General features: G+C 51.9%; 1 protein-coding gene across 28 annotated transcripts in view; it reads left to right on the top strand.

Annotated features, from left to right (window-relative positions):
- ANK2 (ankyrin 2) overlaps nt 1-13,452 on the top strand; it is a 572,992-nt gene that overhangs the window by 446,558 nt on the left and 112,982 nt on the right. For all 28 annotated transcript variants that reach the window (XR_012158530.1, XM_073340925.1, XM_073340929.1 and 25 more), the window contains 3 exons: nt 1,142-1,339; nt 11,924-12,022; nt 12,706-12,804. Coding sequence is in view for 27 of the 28 variants with exons in the window: in XM_073340925.1 (XP_073197026.1) it covers nt 1,142-1,339; nt 11,924-12,022; nt 12,706-12,804 (396 nt within the window). In the remaining variant the exon portion in view is untranslated. The remainder of the gene's footprint in view (nt 1-1,141; nt 1,340-11,923; nt 12,023-12,705; nt 12,805-13,452) is intronic.

Genomic DNA, 13,452 nt, shown 5'->3' on the forward strand with positions numbered 1-13,452 from the left:
AAAAATCAACTGTAGTTGGCCACATGCAAAATGCTTGGTATATATCAGGTGAAAATATTAAGACTGGGTTGTGCTTTAAATGATGGGAGCAGAGGATTCCTGGGGTTAAGATTCCTACTCTGACATTAAACCCTTCATGCAAAAGCAGAAATATCTTTGGATGGTTTAGGGCACTCAAATATTGTGATTTTTTTTTGGTGTATCATTAGTGCACATTTAACCTCAGTCTATACAAAATCTATCTTTTGGAAATCAAACTGAAAAAATATTATACAATAAAAGCAAAATATAATGTCTCTGAGAGCCAAATTCATACAAATGTGAAACATTTGCTTTTCACCAGGGCAGTTTTGTGCATATTTTTCATGCCAGTAAAAGGCAAATTTTGCACCAAGAATAGAATTTTTCGCTATAAGTTTGTGGGCTTTAGAAAAATACAGTCAGAAAATTGAGGTAAAAACAACAGCAAATGTTTCTGAGATGTTTCATTGGAAACTGTTCTGTACAGCAGAATCCTCAAATTTGGCACAGCTCCTCTGAAGAATTTGGCTGTTATAGGGAAGGCTTCAGTTACCAGATTGAGGACTTTTTATGTTTCCTCTGCTCAAATGTTGGACCCAGATCTATGGATGGACAGCATGTGAGTGTATCACTGCAGTGCTTCTGGGATTATTAAATATCCAAGGACTTCATTTTATGATGACAAATGATTGAAGATTTGCATGTAGTTAGTTTACATTTTAAAATACACCTGGAAAGCAGCAAGAAGAGCAGGAATAGCGAGTATCTAGAAATTGCTTCCATAGGGCCAGACTCTGAAACTACTTGTGGAGTAAGGTGCTACTGAAGGTGAGTAAGGGTTTCATAAAGTAGTAATACAAAGACAGACAAGTAGACTATGGTGCAAGTGATCTACAGTCATATTTAAAGAAGAAAAGAAAAACAATGTTCCTCCCTACATTTCCCCTCCATTTGATCTAATAGCAGATTGTTTAATCGCTGCATTGGTACTGAGCATTCCACTGTGTCCCTTATTCTTTTATATATGGTGAATGTGTAGAGTCTTCCACTGGAATCCATTAGGATGGGGTATTCAGGTTGCTTCTACCGGCATTAACTGTTCACCTGATTTGAGTTGTAGGAGGAACAGACTCCACTGCACATTGCCTCTCGGTTGGGTAAAACAGAGATTGTCCAACTGCTGCTACAACACATGGCTCACCCTGATGCTGCAACCACTAACGGGTACACTCCACTGCACATCTCTGCCAGAGAGGGGCAAGTTGACGTAGCGTCGGTTCTCTTGGAGGCAGGTGCTGCACACTCTTTGGCCACCAAGGTAAGATGAGATGCATTGTGCTAGTCTCCCAATAGGAGAGAGAAGACTGTGATGTGGTTACCAAGCAGGGAGGCAGCTGTATAGTGAGGGAAGCATTTTCACTGAGAAACTGACCTGGTTTTATTATAAATAATAGTAAAACAGATTAAAGCTTTTGTCTTTCTCTGAAGCCTCAGGTTTTGGTTTAAACTGGAGACAAAATACTGGACTTGATCAACAAATGATCTTAACAAATTTAGAAAGTACTAGGTTCCTATGACAAAGGAACCTCTCTTGCCTACAAGGTGCCCTCTGTGTATCCAGATAAACACGTAAAATCATCATCCCTAGCATTCTTTAAACAAACAAGCCTCCTTAAAGGCCGTATTTCTTTTAATTGTTTAAATTAATGAAAGAACTCTGGTATCTAACAGCTGAAATGAAATTCTCAAAATAGACATTGCGTACAAATCAGAGTATTCTACAACCAGATTGACATTCAGCGTCTTAGTAAATTAGTAAGGTATTATATCACGTCATGGCATAGTTGATTATGTCAAAGATTGTCCTAAAATGTTCTACAGTACTAGTTTTGTTTGCCTGCCTATTAAAGTGTTAACAGATTCCTAACAGAAGTAATATAAAGGAAAAGGGATATGGGGGATAGAGCGATGAATCAAGAGGTCTTTTCCAAACCCATCATCTGTGATTATACGATTGCAAATATGGTATCAGGTGGAAAGAAGAGCTCCTTATTTTATAGTTGGAGCTTAAACTTTATATCTTCCAGGGTTTAGAAAATTCTAAACCAGTGGTTCTCAAATGAGAAGACCTGGATTACTGGTGGTGCTGGCTGTTTCCAGATGCTAAATCAATTAAAACAAAGCTAAAACTATACTAAATACTTTCCTAATTTTCCATGTAAGCAATTGCTGCAGGGATGTTGTGTAATCATCGCTAAGAGAAGAGGCAATCTGGAAAGTAATCTTCCTTTGTTAACATGTGATCCATGCTATGGAAAACTTGGGGAACCCCTGGTCCAAACTCTATGCAGGTAGCGTAACATAACTTGATGGCAACTAGAATAAACACCACACATTGTCAAAATGTCAGGCAAATATGTGATGGTGGCTCCTTGGTGATGTTTCCAGGACAACAGTTGCAGATCATCTGCCACCTGCTGTCCTTAACCCTTAAGATTTTCTTATCAACCTGACTTTAACAAATTATTTCCTCAGTAGTTTCTTTTTAAGATAGACATTTTGTCAAAGATCTAGTGAATCCATATTAACACTTAATAGAAAAGGTGTTTTTAATAAGACAACTTTTCACCCCTACCTCCACAAATGTATGTGTTTACAAAAATTAACTTGATACAGTCCTCCTGTTAGACAATATCTATTTCAGTAGAGCTGCAGAAGCTGTATCTGAATGTAGTGGCTATATAGGAACGTGTGTCTTAACATAGTATCATGCTTCTGGGGAGCTGCTGCAATGGTAACACCAAGTTCAGAGCTGTTCTCATTGGATTTAGTTTCTTGCAGATTGTTTGGCCTTTCATTTGCTTCCAGGGACAAATCAATGTAGTGGATAAATAATTAAAAACTCTGTCACCTGTGACAAAGTTCCTCCACTACCTTGGTGGGTCTTGCACTTATTGGCAGATTTGCTCACCTCAGAGATTCACGGCAACCCTCAGTTTGGCTGTTTTCGTGAACCCACAGTCCAGGTCAACTTCTCCTGTGTCTGACCAGGAGTTGGGAGGTTTGGGGGAACCTGGGCCCGCCCTCTACTCTGGGTTCCAGCCCAGGGCCCTGTGGAATGCAGCTGTCTAGAGTGGCTCCTGGAACAGCTGTGCGACAGCTACAACTCCCTGGGCTACTTCCCCATGGCCTCTTCCCAACACCTTCTTTATCCTCACCGTAGGACCTTCCTCTTGGTGTCTGATAATGCTTGTACACCTCAGTCCTCCAACAGTCCACGTTCTCACTCTCAGCTCCTAGCGCCTCTTGCTCCCAGCTCCTCACACGTGCACCACAAACTGAAGTGAGCTCCTTTTTAAACCCACGTGCCCTGATTAGCCTTCCTTAATTGATTCTAGCAGCTTCTTGAATGGCTGCAGGTGTTCTAATCGGCCTGTCTGTCTTAATTGTGTCCTGAAGGTTCCTGATTGTTCTGGAACCTTCCCTGTTGGGAAACGGAACGTCTTTTGCTTGCTCCTCAGCTATCTGCTTTCTATTCTTTCCTAAAGCCCCCTGGCCCGGATTTTTCTTACTTTTTGCATCTGTCTTATTCCCCCCCCCGACCGGGCCAGACGCTTTTTTTGTTTTCTTTTCATTTTTCGTGTTTTTTTTCCCGTCTACATACTTCGGCCCTTAGCTTGCCAGCACCCGCCCCCCCCACACCTGCTTTCGGGCACAGCTACTTGCCTCAGCTGAGCCCCCGGAGGAGGGGGGGGAAGAAGATTGCCGATTTGCTGTCCGGAGGGGGGAGTGGAAACCCCCAGACCCAGCCATTTTGCCAGCAGCTCGGACTTTACAACATTCTTAACATGCCAGAAGCCTTGGAACACAGCCAACGCAGCCGGAGAAGAAGATTTCAGCAGACAGAAGAAATAATTCAGGAGAGCTATAAATCATCGTGAAGGGGGCCGTAAGACTGAGTAATTTTCTGAATTATACTCTCGTGGGGGGGAGTTTGACTGTGATTACTTGCGTTTGTGGCGGCACAGGGGGTGTGGCATGGAGACCCCCACCCCCGATCCATTGGTGCCCCTACCCCCCCATCGTTATTACAACTGTCACGGCCCCCCCGCCGTCTGTCCCTGCTGGCAACCTGCCGTCTCCCTTCGGATCCAGCTGTTCGCTTTGAACTTTGCCTTCCGGACCGGACATAACAGCCGACCAACCGAGACTCTTTGGACAAACGTGTGTGGGTCTGCACCCCCCGCCCCCCGGATTGCTTATCCCACAACTTGCCCCTATTACCGGACCCCGATTTTGTTTCTTCCCCCCTCCCCCAGTCTAATCCCCTCGGCATTCCTCCCCTCCCCGCCCGCAGCCTAGCGGAAGGAGGGGCTACTCTGCTTCTCCCCTCCTCCTTCCGGTGTCTCCCTGTCTCTCCCTGCTCACAATGGCGGGGAACGAGAGGGGCGAGACTGCTTCAATAAAATTAGTTGTCCCTCCCCCCCCACCACCCCTGCCCGACCCCCAAGGTCCCCCCCCCACCACTATTGTTAAGATACTTGCCAACCCCCCTGCTGGGGCACCGGTAGCAGGAGGCACCAGGGTGATTGCTGCTGCACCCACCGCCCCCCCAGATTCTAGGAACCCCCCCCGGTTCGCTGGAAGGGCCAGGGCGGGTGGAAAGGAAAGGGCCCCGCTAAAACCACTGAGCCCTCCATGGCAGGGGCTGCCCCCACCGCTGTGGCCTCGTCATCAACCGTGGTGCCTCACCCTGCGTTTCCCTCCACCAGCTCTGCGATTGTCCCTCCCCCGGCCCCCAGGACGTATGCCTGGGCGGCAGCGGGCTCCCCCCTGCCTGCCGCCTCGTCATCTCGCCCCCCCCCGCCTCCGCCACCATCACCAGCGGCCGAGGCCCTTTCCCCGCCTTGAGCAGGAGGCACGGCGTCTGTTGCCTCCTGGTGCCCGCCTCGCCCCACGTGGAGACATACGTGCAGGCGTTGGCGAAGGTGGTAGGACCCACGGCTATTGTGGCGGCCTCCAAGATGTATGGGAAGGTCGTTTTCTTCTTAGCCTTGGAGGATGCCGCCCAGGAGGCGGTAGAGAGGGGCCTGACGGTGGGGGGGGGTGTTTGTCCCCCTAGAACCGTTAGAAGACCTGGGCGTTCGCCTCGTCCTTACCTCCGTTCCTCCCTTCTTACCCAATGCTGCCCTGTTACCCGCTCTTTCCACCCTGGGGAAACTTGTCTCTGTCATCAGCCCTCTCCCGTTGGGCTGCAAGGACCCCACCCTCCGTCACATTTTTTCGTTCCGCCAGCAAGTGCAGCTTTTACCACCGGCAGGGGCGCGTGACGAAGAGGCGCTCGAGGGGTCCTTTCTAGTCCCCTACGAGGGAGCCCGCTATCGGGTCTTTTATTCTACCGGAGAGGCCCAGTGCTACCTCTGCTGTTCAGCGGGGCATGTCCGCAGAGACTGCCCTTTGGCCCAGGGGGGAGGGGCACCCGAAACCCCCGAGACCCGGCAGGACATCGGTCCCGTCGCTGCCGACGCCCCTGGCTGCCCAGCACCTGAAACCAACCCTCCTCCTACTCGACCCATCGCTGCTCCCGTCCGGGCCCAAGAGATACCTTCCCTACAACGCCCGGACGAGCAAGGGAGTTCCACCCTTGCTAGTACCAATCCAACAGAGCCTATGGAGGAGGGTGTGGCAAGGATATTATCGGGTATAGGAGAGGGCCCTCCCCAAGGAGAAACCCCCTCCCCTCATGTTGCCTCACCGCTACCTCCCCGAACCCCTAAACCATCGCCTCCGCCCCCCGACACGACCCCTGCTAACCAGCCCCCAGATGACGCTATGGAGGGCTGGACCCTAGTCCAGGGGAAGCGAGGCAAGCGGAAGGCTCGAGCTCCGCTGCATCCACCCGACACGGAAGCCCCCCGGAAGACCAGGAAAGGAGGCACTGCTATCGAGCCTCCCGCCACGGCCATGAGCGAGATCCATCCGCTGGTGTCGGGAGGGGAAGACGGACTGGCATTGGAGGGCAGAATCCCCCCTCCACGGGAGACCCTCCCCTCCGAGACTTCTGAGGACGCCCCTTCTGCCTGGACACTACCCAAACCCCCCATGACCCCGAGGCGACCGTTGAGGCGGGCCCTAGGGGAGAGGCCCCCGGGGTGGCAGGAGTTGGCCTCTCCCCCGTGTACGCGGAGATTGAGGCCCTAGATTTGACCCCGGTCACCCAGGGAGGGGATGATCTGCTGCCGGCTGGCCTAGAGCTGGGCAGCCTTACCCCAGCCTCCCTTTCCCCATGCTCCCTCCCTCTAATTGCCTTCCCAGGTGAGCACCCTGCAGAAGGTGGTCCACCACCTGATGCCATGGCCGCTAAGACCACCATGGAGCCAGCACCTAGCATTATTGGGAGCCCCCTCCCTTACCCCTTAACCCTTGACTCTGCTCAGGAGGCACTTTCCTTTAGCTGCTTGCCTCCTGCACCCCAGAGCCTTACCCCTGCCCCCACCCCTGCCCCTGCCCAAGTTCCCTCCTCCTGCAATGTTAATGCCGCCCCTGGGGTTATTTCCTTTCCGCCTTTCGCAGATTCCCCCCAGGGAGCAGTCTTTGCACTTTCTAGCCGCGACCCATTAGGAGTGGCAATTTTTCCCCTGCCACCCCCCTCCACCCCAAGGCGTGAAATGAATTTAATAACCCCAGCCTGTCAGACGCCCCGTCGGTGGTCCGCACCCTGTCTACCCGCCTTAGCGGACCACGAGGCTGTATTAAGAGGCCCATCAGGGAACACCTCGGGAATTGTAATCCCACCCCCCCATGAGCTGCGGCATGCGCTACGGAAGTTCCTAGAGCACACCCGTGGCACCCGCGATAGGGCACAGCTGGCTCTTCAGCTATGGGGGGACTTTGATCAAATCCTCCAGGCCACAAGGGCCCTTATAAAGGAGGGCAGGGGGCAAGGAAGGCGCGGTGCTGCGGCCTACGAGCAAGCCCGCAGCTTCCGACGCGATCTACTCACCTACGGGATGGGTCACAGGTTGCTGTGCAACCCGCTGGGAGCCCTGAACACCCCCGCCAATACGAGGCCCCCACCTCCCCAGCCCTCCGCATGACGCCTCTTATTATTGCGACCCTGAATACCAGGGGCTGTAGGATGGCTCTCCGCAGGTCCCAGGTGCTCTCTGACCTTTGGGAAGAGAGGTACTCTGTAGTTTTCCTGCAGGAGACCCATACGGACCCGGCCGCGGAGGACAGGTGGTGGCTGGAGTGGGGGGACAGGGTATACTTTAGACACTTTGCGACCTGGCAAGCTGGAGTGGCGACCCTGTTCTCCCCCAACCTACGGCCTGAGGTGCTAGGGGTCAACGAGGCCGTGCCGGGCCACCTGCTGCACCTTCGAGCCCGTATGGAAGGGCTCGTGGTTAATCTTTTTAACATCTATGCCCCGCAACTGAGCTCCAGGCGGCCACAATTTTATCAGCAGGTGTCCGACTTTCTCGGCACCCTGGATTCGCACGAGTGCCTGGTCCTGGGAGGGGACTTTAACACCACCCTCGAGGAACGGGACCGCTCAGGGGCCGAACCGAGTCCGGCCGCTGCGAATATTCTCCAAGGGATAGTTGACCATCACTCCCTAGTGGACGTCTGGCGTGACCATCACCCAGATGACACCTCCATGTTCACCTTTGTCCAGGTGGAGGCCCATCGGTCACACCACTCTCGGTTGGACCGTATTTACTTATCCCGTTTCCATCTTTCACAGGCCCACTCCTCCGCCATTTGGCCGGCCCCATTCTCCGATCATCATTTAGTCACCGTAAAGGTCTCCCTCCGTGCAGAGAGACCGGGGCCGGCCTATTGGCACTTTAATAACAGCCTGTTGGAGGACGAGAGCTTTGTGATGTCCTTCCGGGAGTTTTGGCTGGCCTGGCGAGAGCAGTGGCGTGCCTTTCCCTCGGTGCGGCGATGGTGGGATCTCGGGAAGGTGCGCGCCAAGCTCTTCTGCTGTGACTACACTCGGGGCACCAGCCGACGGCGAAATGCGGCGATTGAGCAGTTGGAACGGGAGGTCTTAGAGATGGAGAGGCGCCTGGCCGCCGATCCCAAGGACCCGTCCCTCTGCGGAGCGTGCCGGGAGAAGCGGGAGGAGCTCCAGGCCCTTGAGGACCACCGGGCCCGAGGTGCCTTCGTTCGGTCCCGCATCTGCCTCCTTCGGGAGATGGACCGCGGCTCCCGCTTCTTCTATGCCCTGGAGAAAACGAGGGGGGCCAAGAAACACGTCACCTGCCTTCTTGCGGAAGACGGCACCCCCCTCACGGATCCGGAGGAGATGTGTGGGAGGGCCCGTGACTTCTACACAAGCCTTTTCTCCCCAGACCCGACCGATCCTGACGCTTGCGAGGTGCTCTGGGAGGAACTCCCCACGGTCAGCGTGGGCGACCGAGACCGACTAGAGCTGCCTCTCACCCTGGCCGAGTTCTCGGAAGCCCTCTGTCGCATGCCCACCAATAAATCTCCGGGCATGGACGGGCTGACCGTGGAGTTTTACCGTGCGTTCTGGGACATTCTCGGCCCAGACTTAGTCACTGTCTGGGCTGAGTCCTTGCAGAGCGGGGTCCTCCCTCTGTCATGCAGGCGAGCGGTGCTCACTTTGCTGCCGAAGAAGGGGGACCTCCACGATCTACGAAACTGGCGTCCCGTCTCACTCCTTAGCACGGATTACAAAATTGTAGCGAAAGCAATTTCGCTGCGGCTAGGGTCTGTGATGGCGGACGTGATCCACCCAGACCAGACCTATACTGTCCCGGGTCGCAGCATTTTTGATAACCTCTTTCTAGTCTGAGACCTTTTGGAACTCGGGCGGAGAGATGGCCTATCGTTCGCCCTCCTGTCTCTTGATCAGGAGAAGGCGTTCGATAGAGTAGACCATGGGTACCTCCTGAGCACTCTGCAGGCGTTTGGATTCGGACCTCAGTTTGTGAGTTTTCTCCGGGTGCTGTATGCCTTCGCGGAGTGTTTGGTTAGGTTCAACTGGACCCTGACTGAACCGGTCAGCTTCGGGCGAGAAGTGCGGCAGGGGTGCCCCCTCTCGGGCCAGTTGTACACTCTGGCGATCGAGCCTTTCCTCTGTCTCCTCCACAGGAGGATGACAGGGTTGGTGCTGCGGGAGCCGGAGCTGCGGCTGGTCCTGTCGGCATACGCCGATGACGTACTCCTCGTGGTCCAGGACCCGGGCGACTTGGCGCGAGTGGAGGCATGCCAAGCCATCTATTCGGCAGCCTCCTCCACCCGAGTCAACTGGGTCAAGAGCTCTGGCTTGGCGGTGGGGGACTGGCGGCAGGTGAGCTCCCTCCCATCCGCACTTCAGACCATACGGTGGAGTGCGGGTCCACTGCTCTATCTCGGCGTTTACCTTTCCGCCACGCATCCTTCCCCGCTGGAGAACTGGCAAAACTTAGAGGGCGGGGTGATAGAGCTGATCCGGAGATGGATGAGGCTACTCCGATGTCTCTCCCTCCGAGGGAGAGCACTGGTGCTTAACCAACTAGTCCTGTCCACGTTCTGGTACCGGCTCAACACCCTGGCCCCGGCCCCGGGTTTCCTGACTCACCTCCGGAGATTGATTCTAGAGTTCTTCTGGTCAGGAATGCACTGGGCCCCTGTTGGAGTTCTTCATCTACCCCTGAAGGAAGGAGGGCAGGGCCTGAAGTGTCTGTACACTCAGGTCCGCGTTTTCCGCCTCCAGGCCCTGCAGAGGCTCTTTTATAGTGCACGTAGTTCGGCGTGGAGCATACTGGCGCACGCCTTCCTGCGCCGCTTCCAAGGGTTTCGATACAACCGGCAGCTCTTTTATCTTTCTCCGAGGGGTTTTCCGCGAGACCGCTCCGGGCTGCCGGTCTTCTACCAGGACCTCCTCCGGACCTGGTAACTGTTTCTAACAACCAGGTCCGTGGCGGCCACCGTGGGAGCAGATCTCCTCACGGAGCCACTGCTACACAACCCCCAGCTCCATGTGCAGGTGGCGGAGTCTCGCTCGGTGCGCCAGAGGTTGGTCCTGGCGGAAGTCACGAGGGTCGGAGACCTCCTGGACTACGACCGGAGAGACTGGCTGGATCCCCTGACGCTTGCTCGGCGCATGGGGCTCTCCAGCCTCCATACCCCCCGGCGCGTACTTCAGGAGGTGAAGGCCGCCTTGACCCCCGCAGCTCGGGCTTATGTTAGCCGAGCCTTGTGTGAGGGCACACCCTGCCCATCCCTTACCCCAGGCCCGCCGGACCTTTCCATCGGGCCCCTACCCCGTAGATCCCAACAAACCCCTCACCCTTTCACTGCAAGCCGGCTGCACAAACTGCAGCCAGTTAGCTTTCAAATTGCACCACGGAAATATTTATATACACTTACGCTTCACACCCTTCACGCCCACACCCTGGTGTCCCGCCCCGATACAAAGTGGCGGGACCTCCTGCCACCTTTGGAGGGTGAGCAACCTCGGTGGGCCAGCCTGTATTCCACCTTGACCCCAAGGCCCGTCGGGGACATCAGTTGGCGGCTCCTTCACGGAGCTGTGAGCACGGGCATGTTTCTGACATGGTTTACCCCCATCCCAGACACTTGTCCTTTCTGTAATGTGAGGGAAACTCTGGCGCACGTATACTTAGAGTGTGCCAGATTGCAGCCCCTTTTCCGGCTCCTCACAAATATTCTATTACGCTTCTGGCTTCATTTCTCCCCTCACCTTTTTATCTATACACTTCCCATCCGTGGCCCCACAAAGTCGCGGGATCTTCTGGTCAACCTCCTCCTAGCCTTGGCTAAAACAGCCATTTATAAAACCAGAGAGAGGAGGTTGGCCCATGAAACATCCTGCGATTGTGGGGCCTTTTTCCGTCCTCAGTACATTCATGTATCCGGGCGGAGTTCCTCTGGGCGGCGTCCACCGACTCCCTTGACGCCTTCGAGGAGCAGTGGGCGCTGTCTGGGGTTCTCTGCTCGGTGACCCCATCCGGTTCCCTCCGTCTGACCCTTTGATTGAGGGGAAGAGCGAGAGACGCCAGCCCCAGCCGTTGCCGCTGTGGATACCATCATTCCTGTCATCTAGGAGGGGTCCTATAATACATGGGTGTCTACCCCCCCCCACCCCTAAACCGCCCACCCCGCAGCCTTGCCCATCTTACCGGGCACTCTCAGGAGAGGGAGGATCGGTGACACTGGGCGTGGCACTAGGTAACTCGAGGGGGTGGAAGACCATGAGTGTCGAGAAAGCCCCCCCGCTCTGGGTCCAGGCTAGCCTGAACACTTCTCCCTTCTGAAAGCTGCTGTGTTATACCTTCTGATTGCGTTGTTTTGTTGCATAGTTGTTTTGTTTCCTTTGGTAATTCTGTAAGCGTTACCAATAAACTTTCTTTCTGTTTAAAAAAAAAAACAAAAAAAAAAACCTTCCCTGTTACCTTACCCAGGGAAAAGGGACCTACTTAACCTGGGGCTAATATATCTGCCTTCTATCACTCTCCTGTAGCCATCTGACCCGACCCTGTCACACACCATAAAACGAAATAAAAAATTGAGCTAGTGAAAAGCTAAGTTTTGGATAAAATTTGAATTGGAGCCTCACCACCCATGCAATGGATATTGCTTAGTAAACTTTTTATGTGGTAAAATGTCATACTGTGGACATATGGAAGACTGAAAGAGAGGATATTTTCTTATATGACACACTCCTATCAAAATATTTCAGAGTGAGTAGTGCCATTACTACTTGTTAAGTCTTATTAGTTATTAATGAATAAAAATGGCAGATGGCTGTAATTTGAATTGTAACCTGCTAAAACATTCAAAGGTTGGTAGAGAAAAAAAGATCATTACGTGAAAGATCCCAGAGACTTACACTAAAATGTTTGTTTCCTAAAAAATTTTTCAGAAGGGATTCACACCACTGCATGTGGCAGCCAAGTATGGAAGATTGGATGTGGCAAAACTCCTCTTGCAGCGTCGTGCTTCTCCTGATTCAGCTGGCAAGGTACAGTCCTCCACTACAGGGAATCACTGGGTGATTGAATAGCAAAAAGCAATTATGCTTGGTAATTTGGTGAAAAAATAATGTAAAAGAAGGAAGAAGTTGCATTCACTGTCCAACTTAACTATATTAAAAAAAAAACGTCTCTCTGGAATGATTTTTACATATACATGTAATTGAGGTTACCTTGCAGTGTGTTTAATTTTTTACTTTTATTGCAGCAGGACATGTTGGTGCACAATTATAAAGACTGATACGTTACTGTGGAACAAGAAGTGCCCATTCTGTTAAATTATTCAGGTCATAAAAATCACTATGCAGAAATAATGGGGCAAGACCAGAACTATTACTTTTTCCCATGTTGCAAAGGTTGCTCATACTGATGTTTCTCTGACTTGGCGATTTCAGAACTTGGTTCATGATAAATAATAAATACTGGCCAAATAAAATTCATCCTCAGTTGCTTGCCCTGTTTTAAGCAAAGTACATCATACTAACTGTTGGCTTACTATTATTTTCAGTTTCAGTAAAGTTTCTAAAATGAAAATAATCCAGACTGAGTTAAATGTCATTTTGTTTATGTATTTATTGGCTAATCAATTAATACATTTAATATATATTGATTTGTGACTTAATGGTTGCTTATGCCCAGCTAACAACTTAATTCGGTAACACGCCCTTTACAGAATGGCCTCACCCCACTCCATGTAGCTGCTCACTATGACAACCAGAAGGTGGCTCTGCTGTTGCTGGAGAAAGGTGCCTCTCCCCATGCTACTGCCAAGGTGAGATTTCACAGCCAAGCACTGGCAACGTTCCGCTCTGAGAACCAGGGGAATAATTTTAAAACCACAACAAGAAACAAAGCAATGAAGGAGCTGAGTCAGCTGAAGGCTGGAGCCACAGTTGCGAATTCCTGGCACCCCAGAAGGTGGATATAGAGGCCTCTGCTGGTAGGAGGCTACAATTGTAGCTGACTCCTGCTTGTTCTTGAGCCTCTCAGATAAAGAGTTGGTGGGTGACCAGCAGGGGAAAGGGAGAAAGAATGCTTGGGAGTTGATGCACAAAGAAGCCTCATACTTTTTCTTCTGCCTCCTCTGCTGCCTCCTCTTCTTGCCCTTCACAGCCAGCCACAGTTTGGAGGGAAAGGAGTTCTCCTCCCCAGATAAAAGCTGGAGGAGAGATGCCTCTCCTTTTGCTTATAATTGTCCCCATCATTAGAATTCTCTTAGAGATATTTTACAACCTCATAGCTAGTTTTGTATCTGTAGTTTTCAGGATTTTTGAAGCTATGCACGAATTCTGAATAGCACTTCTGAGACTATGCTCAAGCCTATGAATTGTATCTTCTATGCTCAGGGTTTTTGTCTTTTTGATACTCTGTCTCCTCTCCCTGCTCATTCTTAAAAATAGTGCTGTTTTTTTCAATAGAG

The sequence above is a fragment of the Lepidochelys kempii genome, chromosome 4, assembly GCF_965140265.1.
Source record: "Lepidochelys kempii isolate rLepKem1 chromosome 4, rLepKem1.hap2, whole genome shotgun sequence".
Classification (NCBI taxonomy): domain Eukaryota; kingdom Metazoa; phylum Chordata; order Testudines; family Cheloniidae; genus Lepidochelys; species Lepidochelys kempii.